Below are 17,699 nucleotides of genomic sequence, written 5' to 3' on the forward strand. Positions count from 1 at the left end.
ATGGATAATTAAACAAAAGTGGGTTAAACAAGGAAAAAATTAAAGAGGGCACAAATTAAACAGACACACAAAACAAAAAAATAATAAAACAACGCAAAACAAACGAAGTACGGTATGCTAAACGCGAACGAACCGCGAACACACCGCAAACAAACAAGGGACGAAGCACGTCTACGGTTATGTACACAATGGTTGCATGCACGACTAGCAAAACATACTCCGAGTCTGCACCCATCTACGAAGTCCTTAAGACGGGCTTGCAACCTAATGTTGACTGTGTCACCTAACGTGTTTCGTCTTAACTCCGCGCAATGGTGCACATGCGTTTTAGCACATACACAAGCGTGTAGGTTGAATGGCCCGGTTTCGTAAAGCTCAACTTTTTAATCGAACTTCACGCCACCTCTCCAGTGCAAGGCACACGTGTTACAAAAAAACACATAACTTCACAAATGTTATGCGTAATATAAGGCTTAATTACTCATGAAATACGGATGATTATTTTTATTTTTTATTTTTTTTTTTTTTAGACGAATTTAAAAAAGGATGCAACGATGGATCGTGCACGATAGGATAAGAAAAAAAAAAAAAAAAAAAAAAAAATGAAAAAAATCGGAAAAAAAAAAAAAAAAGTGGTAAAACAAAACAGAGGAAAAATGGGTGCTCTAATTACACCTATTAAAATAATATTTTAATAAACGTGTTCAAGAAATTGTTCAAACATTCCCATACGGTCCCAACACGTAGGAAGATGTTGGGGTAGACAACTACTGGTTCATTAATTCACAAAGGGTGCGAAAAAATGGAAAATGGAAATAAACAAATACTTCCAGGTAGCCTTTATACACTTACACGTGTGGCACAGCTCTTGTATTTCTAAACGAACGGATTGGGCGTGCAGCTCTCAGAATATATACATGCCACTTTACTGTGTACTATTCATAATTGCATTCCGTTCCGGGATTCACATAACTCCACATAGCGCAAAAGTTATAAAAAAAAAAGGGATTACAATTTCTGAAGGAATTTTCAAAACATAAAAAAAAAAAATTAAGCATGGAAAAAAGGAAAATTCACTTTTCTTTCTTACGTATAATATTTCCTTAAGTGCCGCCAAAAAAAAAAGATGGTGTATCTTTTTCTTCCCTCGCACGTATTTTTTTTTTTTTTTTTTTCTATGTACTTTAGCAAAATATGTAAGCCTGAGGTTAGGGGACGTATAATATAAATATGCTTATATCTACACGGCAAGCACTGCGGGGTACGTTGGTCCCACTTGTTCGCGCGCATACAAAAATGAATGATACCGTGGGTTCTCTCGACAGCTACGACAAGCATAAAGTGTGAAGTTCCCTGGGTACCACGTCAATGTAAAATATGTACATATCCATATGTAAAATACGTATGACTAACCCATGCATATGGTGCTAGCTAGCCTCTTTCCTCGTTCATACAAATTTTGGAGTACGCAAAAAAGGGGAAATAAAAATAAAGGGATATTTTCTATAATATAAATTAAAATGCATGACACGTATCCCAGTCACTCATATACAGCACTGGGGTCAAACAAAAAAAAAAAAAAAAAAAAAAAAAAAAAAAAAAAAAGGGAAGAAATAGGTGTGAAAAACATCAAATAAAGAGTTCATGTAGAATTATCTCACTTACTATACATTAAAGAAATATGTATGTATATTTTACACTCATGCATCATACATGCAGGGGAGGGTGGGATGGGATTATACATATATAATACATGACATATATTCACAACTCACGTAAATATGTAACTATATATATATATACATATCTGGTGTACATGTTTTAAAAACCAGAAAGAACTGACGAACATAGAAAAAAATATATATTTCTAAAAATAAAAAATGAAGCAAGAAGGTATAATATATTCTCAGGGATACGTTCATATATATTCATATGAAATTAGGCCACAAATCAAATTGTACATGTCACATAAATATATATATATGACACTCTCGGTTGTTCGGTCGATCCATCGCACGTATAATATGTACCCTGCGGTATCGTGCGTACTGGCTCATGACATATAAAATATTACATATAGAAAAGTGCATACATGTATTTTTGCATGCAGCAGCCGTTATTATATATATTGCGTTTGAAATTAATATGTATTTCGCGTACACTCCTATGGGCATACATAACTACGATATGTAGCGCGTCGCATGTAGGATGTACTATATATGTAGCACCCGTGGGCCGCCGGCGCTATTTGCACTTGTGTATTTTTATGCGCTGCTGCGCAGTACGTGACGCTATTTCTCGGTACTTGCTCCGCTCCTGTTCTTTTTTTTTATTTTCTCTCCTCTTCGATGTTATTATAAAAAACAGAAAAAAAAACGCATGCAATATGCAATGTACGGAAACTATCAAAATTTTAAGTAGGAAATGAACAAACTCTCAGGGGATTCACGAAAATAAAATAATAAAATAAATAAATAAAATAGAATAAAATAAAAATAATTACATACAAAAATACCGCGCAGTAGTAAATTATTCAACCAACTTTGTTTCAAAAAAATGTAAATACATGTAAACGGGAAAAGGTGTAACGGTCGAAAATTGCCACGATATGGAGTTATGGATGTGACGCTGCGTAAAATATGTCACTTTTTCGTCGCTCCTTTTTTCAAAATTTCTTCCAAAGTTTAAACAAAATCTTCTTTAACGCAGAATGAAAAGGTGGAAAAAATGGAATACATAAAAAAGTGGATGTGGTATGGATTGCCTGTACACGCTTGTCAGTACACCACAACATACGTATGCGCAGTGAGGTATACGATAGCGGTGGGGAACACTAACCTATTTTGCGATGTTTGTGGAGCGGCACGTTATTTCGCAAATGTACAAAAGTGTGGCATTATTCCGCACGCGCGCTGGACACATACAAGAATGTATGCATACATATATACATATATGTGTACCTATGTATATACATGCATTCACGCAGGCATCCCACGTGTGGCTATTTTAAACGCATGAATGGGAAGGCTGCTTTATCTGGCAAAGCATCAACAAAATGGAGCACAAAAAAAAAAGGTGTTCGTCGATCTGCCAAATATGTCAACAAAACTTTCAAAAAAGGGAGGCTGTTAACAAAGGAATTACAAAATGGTCCATTCGTAAGCGCCCACGGCGTGTTCCTTAACTGGCACACAAGCAGCTCACTTAACAAGCGTACATACCATGCATACGAAACATACACGTACACGCGCAAAAAAATATCAACGGAAAAAATATGCACATGTAGATTCTTACAAACGGTTGTTAAAAAATATCAAAAGGAAAAAAGAAAGGACGTTTTTTTTTTTTTTTTTTTTTTTTTTTTTGTCATGTAAAAAGGTTGCACAAAAAAACATTTGGATGAATTTTTTCCCTATCTCCCTTTATCACAAATTTGTTGATTATGCTTTATTTTGCTTGCTTTTTTTTTTTTTTTTTTATTTTTTTTTTATGTTGAACACTAATTGCGATGTCCGTTACAACACAGTGGGGGATGCGCACGAATTTTTTTACTCAAATGAATGCATGTTTTAGATGCCCGGGAGAGGTGAAAAAAACGGAAAAATGTATATGCGTAGGTATGTGCATATTTACGTATACATGTATGTTCGCATGTACGCATTCCAACAGGTATGTATGTAACTTATGTATACACGTATGTGTGTTCCTTTATACGCCCACGAACGTATGCGTCCGCACGTATATGCATCACGCGAACGCAAAATCACACAAAGACGCATATCACCAGTACGCAATTGCGCATGTGTATGACTGCGTGCTAATACCTCGCACAGAATAAAGCGGACAGAAAAAAAAAAAAAAAAATAAATGGTGTAAATGCAAAAAAAAAAAAAAAAAAAAGGAACTTATCACATATCGTTAATGGCTTTACACCAGTTGACCAAAAAAGCTCGCGTCTAATTTTCTACAACAGGATGTTAAGCAAAGTACAAAAAAATTATAAAATAAAATAAAAATAACATAAAATAAAACAGAACAGAACGAAATAACAGCGCATTCTATAGAACATATTTTTTCCACTTCTTATGGTTCAGAAAAAATGCAAAAAAGATGCCCTCTTTCATGTGCATGTACTTTTAACATAGGGTCAGGAATATGCTATAAAAAAAAAACACCTCAAGTAAGTCAAACAGTAATGCTACAGCATGAACTTCTCAGCATATCGCATGGGGGGCATATGGGTCACATGCGCCTCATATGCCTTATATAGTACATATAGCATATACACCAACACCTATGTCGCGCTACACAGGAAGGGCTAAAAAAAATATGCATTACCAAAGCTGCATGCAAGGTGATTACGTATTATCAACGTGTGTTCCCGTGTGGCATAAAAATGTGTGCCTTCACAAATTCAAACGAAAAAAAAAAAAATAAAATAAATAATATCATATCAAAACATACCATATCTATAATATCATATAATGTCATATCAAACTGCGCCAAATAAAATACAATGGACAGAACGCAATATACAAATATGCCAAAAGGCCCACGTGCAAAAAAAAATATTTCGAAGAAGAAATGCTCTGCTGCAAATGTGATATGTGCAAACGGAAAAACTTTACACCAATTTACATGCGCAAAAGGGGCATGTACGCAGGTATGTAAGAATGCATATGCGTGGTTTGTTCACGTGCGCAAACGTGGGGAAACATACGCTTATATGCTTATGTACCTGCACACTTATACACGTAACACTCATATATTCGTGCGCTCAATAGCCCTTATACACATGCAAACATACATAGGGGGGAATGTGCGCGGCATATCAACGTGCGAAATGTTCTACGGATTAAGTACACAATTTTAATAGGCTAATTAAAAACAACAAAGAAGGGGCAACAACAAAAAAGAAACAATAAATAATGCAAAACTATAAGTGTGAAAAAAAAATAAAAAAATAAGTTCCTCAAAAGATCGTAAAATATATTTCTTTAAAAATACAACAGGTATGCGTTGTATGTCTTTGTGTTCGCGTTGTGTATGCGTTCGGCAAGGAGGAAGTAACTGCCTCCCCTCCTTACTCACACGGCGAAGCGTGCATATGCTTGTACTCGTAAATAACCACACATGTACGCACATACATACGTAAACATCGATGTGCTTGCGAAGCCTACACCTTCTTGCGCACACGTCAGTATTTCACCAACACGGCATACCTTTTTTTTCCGAGGGGAAAATTTTGTAGAATTAGCTATACGTATGTATGTATATATGTATGTATATGACACTATATATACACATTACATATGTGCACGTACAGCCTGCACACCTTTCAGTATATGCAATAAAAAAAAAAAAAAAAAAAAAAAAAGGGTAAACACGTGTAAGAATGTATACAAAATAAATACCACAAATATGGGCACACTGCTTAAGAACTTCCTGTAGGAAATATAAACAAAGGAACGTGCTTTAAAGAACGAAAAGCATGCGCAAATGCGAAACACAAGGAAGGCGTAGACTTTGGCTTTTCCGTGTGTTTTATCATGCCTTATTCTAATTTCGTGATATTACAGTAAATTAAAAAAATATGCAATATTCTACTATAACCGCTAAGGTCTGCATACATGTACGAATGTGCACATCAGTATACACCAATGCACATGCATACATTTCTAGCCCTTTGGGCACGGTTCTGCCAGGAGTAGTTACTCACAATACAGAGTACCTCTACACAGGTATCCGTGATGCACAGGCAGAGTGAAATTCTAGCACAAAACCATGTGCATTCGAAACGATATAACGACAAAAGGGTTTTGTAACGAATGAGTAAGGATGTTTAATATGCATTCGTATTTTTCTAAACTTATATATACGCAAAAAAAAAAAAAAATTGTACTCAAATGAGGTAGGGGTGTGGTGGCGGAAAATGTGGGTTACAGGGGAAGCATTTTAACGGCTTCAAAAAATGGACAATAACGACCACCCGTTTGTTAAATGGGTAGGTAAAGATGTGACTATACTAAAGGGGCAACTACGTGACGATGCAGGTATGCCAGCGGAGATGACGGAAAATTATCCCGCTTCATACGTTCAAGAAAACAGTCGCCTTCGCCAGTTCGTGACTCACGCAACGGGGGAAACCGTGTAAGGTGGAGTAACGCAAAGGTGTTATTCAAACGTTGCACACAAACGTAGCACACAAACGTTGCACACAAACGTAGCACACAAACGTAGCACACAAACGTAGTATACAGACGTAGTACATAAACGTGTAAATCAATCACATGTGGGGAAACACGTGACACGCGCAAAAACTTGGCGAATGTACTCAATCGCAAAGGGGAAGTGGTGCGCGTGCTTCGTAAAATCTACATAACTTTTTTTGTAAACTTCTGTAACGGTATATTGTTCAAACTTTCGCATAACAGACAATGTTGCAGTTACAGTTATGATATTAAATTTTACTTGAAAATGTACCTTTTGTTTCCATTAAAAAATTAAAGATGTAAATCTAAAACATTGACGATAAAAGCTAAAATGTTATTTCTATCAGATACAGATAATCGTGTATTTATCCAAACGTTGACCAAAAAAAAGAAAGATGAATGATGAAAATATAATTAATTTATTTTTATTTTATTATATTATTTTTTTTTTTTTTTTATGTTGTAAAAGCTATTTGCGTGGTAGAATGCTGTTTTTTTTTTTTTTTTTTTTTTTCCGACATTTTTTTTTTTTTTTTTTTTTCATGTAAAGTGTGTGCATGTACATTTCAGCTGTATCCTGCCATTTTTTTTTTGTGTGCGAAGTGGGTGATAAAATGGCAAGACTAAAAGCACATATGTATTTACACGCGTACCGCATAACCAATTGGTCGTATTACACATGGACACATATACACAGCGCACATCCACGTCTATGTGTATATTCTTCCCCGTGAAGTTTTTGTTTTCCATGACAACTGAGGGCAAAGTGGAGAAATATGCAGCTCGTGGTGCAACGGAAAAACGACGCGCCGAATATTCGCTATTTGTAGAGTCATTAAAATTCGCGCATGTGCCAAATACATACTGCCCAGTTGCACAAAACTAACAGAAGGGGGAAAAAAAAAAAAAAAAAATTGGCATTTCTTGTGTGCAACAGGTTATTTCGCTTCCCCTTACAACATTTCGCGTCGTTGCATTTCGTTATATTTCGCCTCGCCTAATTTTATCCTCCATTTTTTCTCCATTCTGCTGCTATCTATACACACCTCCCAAAGATGCCAACGTTTAAGAAGAATCACCTCCACATCGTATTTTCGCTGCGCACTCTTTATTCCCCATTTTGGACAAATGGCATATTTTTTGCTCATTTCATTTTTTTTTTTTTTTTTTGTACACATCCCCAGAGGTAACACACAGGAAAAAAAACATCTCCCCCAATTGCTGCTGATCGAGTTAAAAAAAAAAAAAAAAACGTTAATTTGGAACCCTCTTTTTGTTATATCATTTTTATCCGATTTTTTCTCCTGCAAATAAATTTAACCATTTTGTAAAATTCGCACATGTCAAAAGGGCAGAAAAAAAAAAAAAAAAAAAAAAAAAAACATAAACAAACACAAACACAAACACAAAGCATCCTTAAAAATTACCTCCTTCTAATGTAGCAAAATTGGTTAGCCATTTTTTAAGTCAAATTAGGTTTAATCGGTCACGGCGCATATGTTACCATTACACATTGATATAAGAATTCACACACGATGGTCTTTTTTTTTACAACTGCTGTACCAGCGAATTGTGGAACATCATTTGTAGATTTTTCTCCTCGACTCTCCAGTGTGTGCATAAAAAAAAAGGCAAAACAAAGGGGAACGAATTCCAAAAAATTAGCGTAGCGTCAATGTGCAAATCGCCCCGCCGATCTTTCTCCCCGATCATCACAACATCTCTCAAATGGGAAGAAAATCCGAGGATGCCCTTCCCGTTCGCACATGCATGAAGTTGTATACACCCATTTCTATAAAAATGTGCTGAGTAGGCGTTATTACTCCCACGCCTTGAAGGTGCAAACCAAAACATTTCCTCCTCTATTGGCACTTTGAGTTCTTACCGGTTAAGAAAGAACACCGGTAATGATATGTTAAATTGACCCCCATAGACACTGAATTGAGTACGATGAAGTACAATTCGCATTTTTCTCCAGGCAAAAGAAAAGGGTACGCCTGTCGTCATGCACGCCACCAGCATTGCAATTTCACAAAATCAACTTAATATAAGCGTTCCAAAAAGCAAAACACGCTGCTTCTATTTTTTATGTGTTCCTTTTTTTTTCTTTTTCCAAGAATGACGATGCCTTTACTCATTCGTTAGCAATTCCGAGCGGGGGTATACCTATTAGTGATCTCTACCTCTCCTTTGTTACCCCTTATCGACCGGAAAGAAAAATTACCCGTGTAAGGTCCGCAAGTACTTTTTTTTCAAAAAGGTTAAGGACGTAAAAGTCCCGTCTGCACGATGCCTTTACTAGATTAGGAAACATGTGCCTCTTTTTTTTTCTCTCTCCCTCGAATGTATCCCCTCGTTTCAAGTTTCCACAAATTTTGAAAACGTCACCATTTTGTTGACAGATAAAAAGGGGGAAATTGGAAGTAGTTCTATCGCAGGATGCAGCGGGTGAAATAACGACGAGGGGGAGGAGAAACGATTCATTTACGCGTGTGCAGCAAACGAACTAAACAATTGACAAATATATAAAATTATCTTATAAAAAGAAGAAAAAAAAAAAAATGCACACACATATAGGCATAGAACATATGTAGTACGTATGCCCAGTTAATATCGAAATACTACAACAAGGAGTGAAAAATAAATGCATACTAGCTCCCGTCCTCATGTGAGGGAAGAAAAAGACGTAGGTGCATGGGCGTATATGTACGCGGACACCATCTTGCATTCGTGTATTATTTCCCCTCCCGCACAAGCACACACATACATACAAATGGGCCACCATGGAATTGAGACGACTTCGAAATGGTGATATAATGAAAGTAAAGAACACAGGAAATTTGTTACAACTATGCCGACACTAAGACAGGGAGGTGGGAGAAGAGAAAAATATAAACGCGTCTTAATTTTGAAACAATTTTTTTTTTTTTTTTTTTTTTTTTTTTTTTATTGCAAAAGAGGGGGGTCAGCGGTGAACGGTAGATACGGCTCGCCACAAATGCGAACGCACCTATAGAACACCAGAAAGACATGGAGAAAAAGGAAGATATCCATTGACAAATCTCACCTTTATATAAAAGAGCACAAAAAGTGCACTCGTACATACTTCCCTACACCACTGAATCGTTAAAGGAAATCAGCTGATTACTTATCTTTCTTACTGTAGTCCCTTTTAAGCCCAAAGCTTCTGCGATCCTTGACGGATGCACCCCTCCGAACTCCATCGTGGAGATTTGTAAAATGCTTTACGTATTCGAAGCTGTCATAACCAGAGGAACTATCATAAGAGTACTCTTCTCCCTCATCATATTCCATTCTTTGTGATGGCTCTGAGGTATGAAAAATACTGTTCTCATGAAGCATATATTGGGGCTGTTCATTATTGTACTCCCCATACAGGAAGGTAGTTCCGCACTGGGTATTCACTCCGTCTAAATCATCACATGGAGCTGTTTTCCAGTCATGCCTTCCTTCATGAGGCCATTGTTTTGAACTTTTGTCCTCACTGTCGTCCCACATGTTCGACGGATTCTTCATTGGGATGACGGGATGACCAGTTTTGAAATTATTCCAAAACGGTACAGGTGGTATACCCACTCCGATGTTTGTTCCTTTGGTAGGGGCTACCCCTCCATATGTGTAACTCTCTTCATAAGGAAAATTGTTCGCAAGAGGGGATCTTCCCTTTGGGAGAAACAACCCAGTGGCGACAGTGCATGTCCGCTCTTGATATGTTGTCTTATCCTGAGCCCACCCCGCTCCATGATGCTCGGTGTTACCACTTTGCCTCCTGTGTAATAGGTGACGGTCCACTCCATTGGTGCGGCAGAAATGAGAAGGAGTATCGTCATCCAGTGCACTCCTGAGGTTTGACCCATATATAGGTAAGCTGATTTGCGGGCGGGAGGGGAGCTCTTCGTACAGGTGTTCACCACTTTGCCTGTCCCCACATTGCACATCACCGTTTTGTAATTCATAGGATGACAAGTCGAACTCCCTCTTATGCTTCGCAGACTGCATGAAGAGAGGATTTCTGATCTCCTTGGGAGGGCTGGAATAGTCGTACGGCTTGTTCCTGTTCCCCTTTAAATTACTTGTGTCCATAATATTGAGTGGAGCAGTGAAACCAACCTTCTGTGTAGGCAGTCTGTAAGATATACTCAGAAGCCTCAGTTGCAAAATTATAAAATCGTAAATGTCGGTCCGTAGCTCAAATACTTTCCTCCAATTCCCCCACCCCTCCACGCACTTGATCCAGAAGCTGATTTCGTAGAAATGACCCGGCTGCAGGGAGTAGCCAAAATATAAATTCTTTGTTTTGCAAAAGTCGCTAGGTCTACTGTCCACCAAAAACTGTAAGCTCTTCCTCAGTTCCTTAAGTGCAAGCAGAGGGGTGTTAATGTCGACCTTGAAGGATATGTCTATATAAGCATTTTTAGACCTGCTTTCATTATATATCTTGGCATTACTTAGCTTTGAATTTTCGTAAATAACAATTTTTCCAGTGGTGGTTTCGAATTCGGTGGTATATGTTTTGATTTTTTTAATGTACATGGCTTCTCCCCCATCGAGCCTTATACGATCCCCTATATTGTACGGATTAGAGAAGGCGATAAAAATAACGGAGGTGATAAAGCTTGTGTACATATAGCTCAGAATTACCGTCACGGCAGTTATGAACGCAGCCCCTGTTACAATGATAGTGTCGACAGAGACTCCAAAAATAAATAAAAGAACGACTGATGCTAAGAAGGAAAGAAGAATAGACATTAGTCGACGAACCAATTTAAGAATACTTTCTTGTCCCTTCAAACTTTTTATAAATTTTTTTCTACAAGATATAGCTCTTTTTATTGCATTTCTAAACATGAGCATGTCAATCTTTCCATGTCCAGACAAATCAAATTCCTTCATGAATTCTTCCGCTTCTTCTGGTTTCAGAAAAACTTCAATCATTTCTTTTGTTATAAATTCGTTTCCATTTATGCTCATTTGCATTGGACTTCTCACATTCATAACGAAGGGATCATCAATTTCCAGAGAAATGTCTTTCTTTATTCTGCTAAATCGTCCTTTCTTATTCTTCTTAAAACATAGACATGGGAAAAGTTTTGTTTTCTTATTTTCTTTCAATATTTTTACGTTGATTGCATCGCTCCTCTCTAGAACATTCACTTCTTCGTTCATGAGATGCGAATGATAATTCTGCGTGTTCTTGTTTGTAGATCCGTTATTTTTCATTTTCCTACTTAATTTGATAGACTCCTTTATTTTGTTGTTTGTTTTTTTTTTTCTATCTCCGAATAGGTGATACGATGAGTTCACATCTCTAGTGTACGAATCTTTATTGCTTTCATCACTAGAAATGTTCAGTGTGGTGTTTCGCTTCGCTGGTGCATTTTGTACTGGAGCACCCACGGTGTACTCACGGTTCAGCCTCTGCGTCGCGTTCTCCAGCTCGATGTCGCGCGGGGCACCTTCCTCATCTGCATCATCTACCTCTTCCGTTGTGACGAGTGCCCCCTTTTCGGAGGTTCCTCTCCCCATTTCGCACTTATGCATCGAATCCATGGTGTACTTCTTCTGCAAGACATCCTCGATTGTGATATCCTTTATTTGCACCTGCATGCTATTGTAATTTTCGAGCGGTGGGTAAAATGTCCCCTCCTCTGCGCCCTTCAAATCTTCATACATAGTATTGGCTCCATCATTTGCGCATCCAGCGGGGTCTTTCTTCTCGCCCGCCCTTTCTTGAATGATGGACAGGGACGGCGTTATGCAAATATTGAACTTTGTGCCTTCCAAAATGGATGTTCCTTTCCTGTCGAGGCTTGGTTTCTCATCTATCTCGTCCCTTCGCCTAATCGCGGAGGACGGGAGAATCGCCCCTCCCTCCCCCGTACCACTATTTCGTGCTTCTCTCTCTAAATTCGCCCGCACGGTTTCCTTCCTCAGGGCCGAGACATTTCCACCCCGTTCATCATCTAGCTGATCATCCGATGGATCATGCACTTGCATCCCCCCGTCGGTAACTTTGAGACTTCTAATTTGTTGCACACGGGAAGAAGCACCCGAAGTTACAACACCATCCAAGGTCTCCCCTCGATGCTTCTCCTTCCTTTCCCTATTCATTTCAATCGTGCCGCTCACCGCGGAGGATGTCCTTTTCTCCGCCTTTTGGCTAGAACCCCCGCTAGTCAACCCACGGGAACCTCGATCACCAGGTTGCCCACCCAGATCAGTTCTCCCTGGTGATGAGCCGCCTCTATTCACCTCCTCCGCGCGTTCCAAATTTCCTGATTTACCCCTTCTCCTTTGAGCCACGCTGCTTCCATTCCTGGATCCGCGCTTTGCCTTGGGTTTCTGCTTGGCCCGACTTTTTGTCTTGCCCAAGGGTTCTGGCTCGCTAATCCCTGGTACAGCAGTCGCCTTCCGTCCTGCTACAACCGCTCTCTTTGCCGCTTCCTCCTGCGCAGCCTCCAAACGGATGGCGTCCAAATCGATATCGTTGAAAATGTTTTCCAAGTTTATTTTCTTCTTCGCTCTGGATTCCGAATCGGAATTGTTCACAAGATTTTTAGGGCTAAAAGGGAAGGGACCCTGTAGGGGAGTCAAATTAGAATCCCTGTTCAAATTCAAAGTCATGATATTCCTATTAGGGGAGAACTCATCAGAAGACATATTATGCATGGCGGAGCCGGTGAAGGCATAAGTGTCATTCTTCTCTTGGTAATACATTTTCAAGGACATAATGATTTGTCTAAAAAGTATATCTCCAGCAATTTTAACTGAATTTTTATTAATGAGTGGAATGCTATTGTTTAGAAGAAAAATCAAAGGAGGTGTATTTACAACATAATGACAAGCTAGCCAATTTTTGATTGTCGAGTTTTCTGTCTTAACAATATTTTTTGTCTCAAAAATTGGAGGGACCAAAAGCTTCATGGCATTTTTTTTTTTATTCCTATTTAGAGCAATTTTACAGCATGTGCAGTTACGAGGCAAATTTTTAAAAAGTAACAACTCAGCTTTATCTTGAACAAACTTCTTACTAATGTCATTGGTTTCTAATTGCCTGATCATCTTCTCATCCTGGTATAGTTCGTAGCCAAACAGGGACCTGATATTTTCTTGCTTGTCTGCCATGAACATAAACCATTCAATATTAAATTTTCGGAGAATACCATATTTCGACAAATATTTCCCTAATAAATCATGGGCATTCATCAGAAAGCCCAACTCGAATACAAAAGATATAATGGAAAGGAAAAGCAACCTGGCTGCAAATACAATGTACAATAATGTAGGGAAGGTTATTAACCAGTTTATGCTACTCAAAAATATAAAGGGGTTGTCCTGATCCTTGTATCCAAAAATACGAAGAACAAAATAGTTCTCATTTTCTTGAACTCCCTTTTTTAAAATCATGTTACTCCTCCAGTAAATAATCTGAACAGATGACCATAAGAGGTACACCAGTTCCGGATCCACTGTGTTGTAAAAAGCTGCACATAGGGCACTTGGCTGGAGAAGCTTTTCCAAAAACACCTTCTGAATGATCGCATGAATCACCATGATGAGTGTAAAAGAAGCTATGTTCACACCCAGGATGAGGAAGGAACAGTAAATGCTCCCATAGATGAATGTCCTATTATATTTCGGTTCGGCTATCGGATCGTGTAAATTGGGCTCCGATAAGGAACTCAAACTTACACAAAGAACAATCAAATTCATGATAAAGTGAATTATAAACCATAATCCTGGGGACAGGTCCGGATAGATTATCGACAAAATTCTCAGGATTATATCTCCCAATGTTTCACTCTCACTTTCATCTTCCTCTTCCTCATCATCTTGCAAAAACTGAGGGTTGTACGATGACTTTTGGATATACAAATTCAGTGCGTTGATTCTGTCTTGCCTGTTCATGTACGACCTTGACATATCCATCATCAGTGACTGCGGGTATTTTGCCTTCGACCCGCTTTTGTAATTTTCTTCCCTCGTTTCGTTCATCTTGTTCGATCCTCTGTGTGTTCATCGGCTTCCCTCCAGTTGTCCCTTCTACAGTGATGTGGACTCTTTTATTTCGGGGAACCGGGGGAGGAAGGGCAGATACTCTCCTCGCCCACCCGTCAGACCTATTCGCCTGTTCACTCCCTCACCTGGCCTTACACCTCCCCACCCCCACTAACAAACACACCGGATCTACCTCTCTTAGCTTATAGCGCTGATTCTAACACTTTTGAAGGTTCGAAGGTGTCATGTAATTATCTCTCCCTAATTATTCCTCAACTTCTCTTCATATTTACCCTAATCTCTTCAAGTTTCGCGTAGGTGTCGGCACATAGACGTACACATATATTCGTGACTTTACTCATTCTACGCACACATCACCCTGCGCAGTGGTTCTCTCCTGCGTGATGCCTTTCCCTCCTCATGTGCACGTTTTTTTTTTTTTTTTTTTTCTTGTCTCGAACTAATGTTATGGCGCTTTAACAAAAATTAAAACTTTTTCAAAATCGACAAAGGTGTGGGGGGGGAATTTTAGACAAACAATTTTTTCTTCATGACGGGGAAGGCGTCGGGGTAACTTCCCTTCAGCTTTTGCAAAAAAATAAAATAAAATAATGGTATTCACTGGCTTAAATTCTCTCCCATTCTCCTATAGCCATGCGTAGCATTACATATGCGAACACGCGTGTGTGTATTTACCCACATGGAAGGTCGTGCACATGTCTATGGGAAAGAAACTGCGCCTATGGACCCATGATAGGCAGCATATGGCGAGCCAAGGCTTTCAATAAGGGAGGATCCCTACTTGGTATTCACGTTCACGGCAGAGGCACGTATATACAAGTAATGTACATGTGAATGCACATACGAATGTCCCTGCGCGATGTATGTGCGTATCAGTTCACTCATTTTCCTTCCCCCATCTCGCTCGTTCTACATCTTACGCTACTTGTGGACGTCTTTTCCGCGACAGGTGACCGCAAGTGGCCCTAAACCACTTCACCCCTGAACGCTGAAAGCAGATGATGGCATAGGTCTAACAAACCGATTTAACAGTATATTAACTCATTTTAAAAAAAAAATGTAACAATTCTGCTTCAATTAAAAAGTGGAAGCAATATTGACAGCTTTAAGGAAGAACAACGAGTTGTTCTCATCCTGTAACCACGTATTTACGTAAAGCTATTTTACTTTAAAACGTTTTGTGGGCACCCACATGGGCAGAATTATGAGGCAAAAAATGTCAACACTCACGTAAAATGCACTACCTCGAAAAATATGCCCAGTAGCCAAGAGGGAAGAAAAAAAAAAAAAAAAAAAAAAAAAAAAAAAAAAAAAAATCACCTGTGCACACGTTTTAGCAAGCCAAACGACATGTACAACGTAAAACCTGCCGAAGGAAAAAAAAAAAAAAAAAAAAGAAAAAAAAAGAAAAAAAAAGAAAATTTTTTTTTTTTTCAATTCTCCGATCACCTATAAAGTTTATCATGGCAAAGTGTCTGCATAATAACAGGTTGTAAATTTGAAAACATGTGAACTTTTTTTTTTGGGGGGGAATTCCTCCTCTGTAGAGCAGAAAGGACAACTTCTGCCCCCTCTACATATTGTTCATGCATGACTTGCGTAATGTGTTGCAATTTTTGCACATGCATGGAACAGTTTGGAGCAGAAAAAATGCAATTGTGGTTGTCCACTTGTTTATATTATCACCCTTCGTTGCGTAGAAGTTGAAATTACAGCCTAGTATAGGAACTCCTTAAAGTGATGGTTAGCACGTTCGCAAAGGGGAATTGTAAATATATGTATGAGCAAAGGGAAGGGTGGAAAAAAAAAAAAAAAAAAAAAAAAAGAACGTCGGTACAAGGAAACCAAGGACAACAAACCGGCGTGAGCTGTTACATTTACGTGGCGCACAATGGACAGGAATCAAAATTTTATTAAGAAATAAATCTTACATCACATTGTTGCAACAAAACATTTGGTACTAACTTGTATAGGTACAGCGAGTGTGGTGTCTCTCCATACACAGGGCCTCCTTTTGTGCGGTATTTTAATATTTTTAGCGTCCTATGTGTGGCTACTCATATGTACGAATTGTTTTCCCCAAATGTGAAGGCACAATTGTGGAGGTCGCCATTTTGGAAAATAATTCTTCACATCACAATAGGGGCAAAGCAGGGAAGGAAACATATTTTGTTATCTGCGCTCATCGCATGTATATGCCCTTTTTAACCTTTTTTCTTTTTTTGTCTTATATAAATTTCCAACTTGTTTACTTCCTCCATACATTTGCGGGATGCAATACGCAGTATCATTCATGTATAAACCTGCATAACAGACATGTCTATGTTGAGGTATGGCAATTTGCCGACCCACCCAAGAAGCATTTATATGTTTATGTGCACACATTCGAGTAGCACACTTAATTGGACAAATCGAGACAGTTTTCACATTTTTTCCCCTTTACCTTTACAATGCTCAAATATCGAAAGGCACAAACCATGCCGAATGCGTATCTATACCCTTATGCAAAAATGGGAAGCATTCGAATATGCGTATAACTTTCGGTATACTAGTATATATGTACGTTTCAAGTGCAGTGTTGTGAATGACCACTTCGTAATTTCGCGAATTAGGGGGAAAAATATTTTCCCGTATACTTACGTTGTGCCAATTCTAAATAGAAGTAAAAAGGTGGAAGGGGCATGCTTCCTTTTCGAGAAATGGTGTAAGGTCAACCAAGATGAACAGTTATAAGAATGGGCAGGTAAACATATACTATGAGTTATGCGTTTACATATTCCACTGCAACCGCGTAAGTAATGCAGGATTATGATGTTAAATGAGCTGTGTTGAAAGATGTCCCACTTTTTCTGTGTGTCTTTACCTATCTCATTTGTGATACCCCCCCCTATTGGGGATGTTTCCCCAAAGCGCAGCCCCTAAGGGGGACGAAGTTAATTCTTCCTTCATTTTAAGGACAATAATTTTGTGAATTAGGGGAGGAAGCACGGGACAATGTACTGCTAACCCCCGAGCCGTAAACTCACTCACCTGTAATGTTTAGCCACTTGACAGGCACATTGATAAGATACGTTAAAAAAGAATTTTGTAAAAGGAGTGTGATAAAATTCAGCTGTAAAAAAAATCTTTCTTTTCCTCTAAATGTAGATTGTAAGTATTAAGTGTAATGGAGCAAAGCATGAACAGGTGAGCTGCGTATTGGGGACATATGGGCCTGGTTCCCTACTTGCACACCTTAACGAAGTATGTACATATACTTTTTTTTCTCGCGCCTTGGGAATTTTGCCACTTTGTGGGTTTCCATATTTTGCCCATCAAATTTTCAGTTTCTCCGTTTTGCAGTTCGGTCAATTGGCAAATTCTCAACTGCGCAGCACCCATTTTTAGCTACGCCGCTACCTCTTCAAGGAAAAAGCCGTTCTGCAGAAGTTGGCAGAAAATCACAAA

At 38.6% G+C, this 17,699-nt stretch overlaps 1 protein-coding gene across 1 annotated transcript; it reads right to left on the reverse strand.

The window, feature by feature from the left end:
* Positions 1-9,356: 9,356 nt before the first annotated feature.
* On the reverse strand, positions 9,357-14,228 carry PKNH_0905500 (mechanosensitive ion channel protein, putative; the record flags this gene model as incomplete). Its single annotated transcript, XM_002259044.1, has 1 exon — positions 9,357-14,228. The coding sequence occupies one exon, from the start codon at positions 14,226-14,228 to the stop codon at positions 9,357-9,359; it is 4,872 nt and encodes a 1,623-aa protein (XP_002259080.1).
* Positions 14,229-17,699: the final 3,471 nt, after the last annotated feature.

The sequence above is a fragment of the Plasmodium knowlesi genome (genome assembly GCF_000006355.2).
Source record: "Plasmodium knowlesi strain H genome assembly, chromosome: 9".
Taxonomy (NCBI): Eukaryota; Apicomplexa; class Aconoidasida; order Haemosporida; family Plasmodiidae; genus Plasmodium; species Plasmodium knowlesi.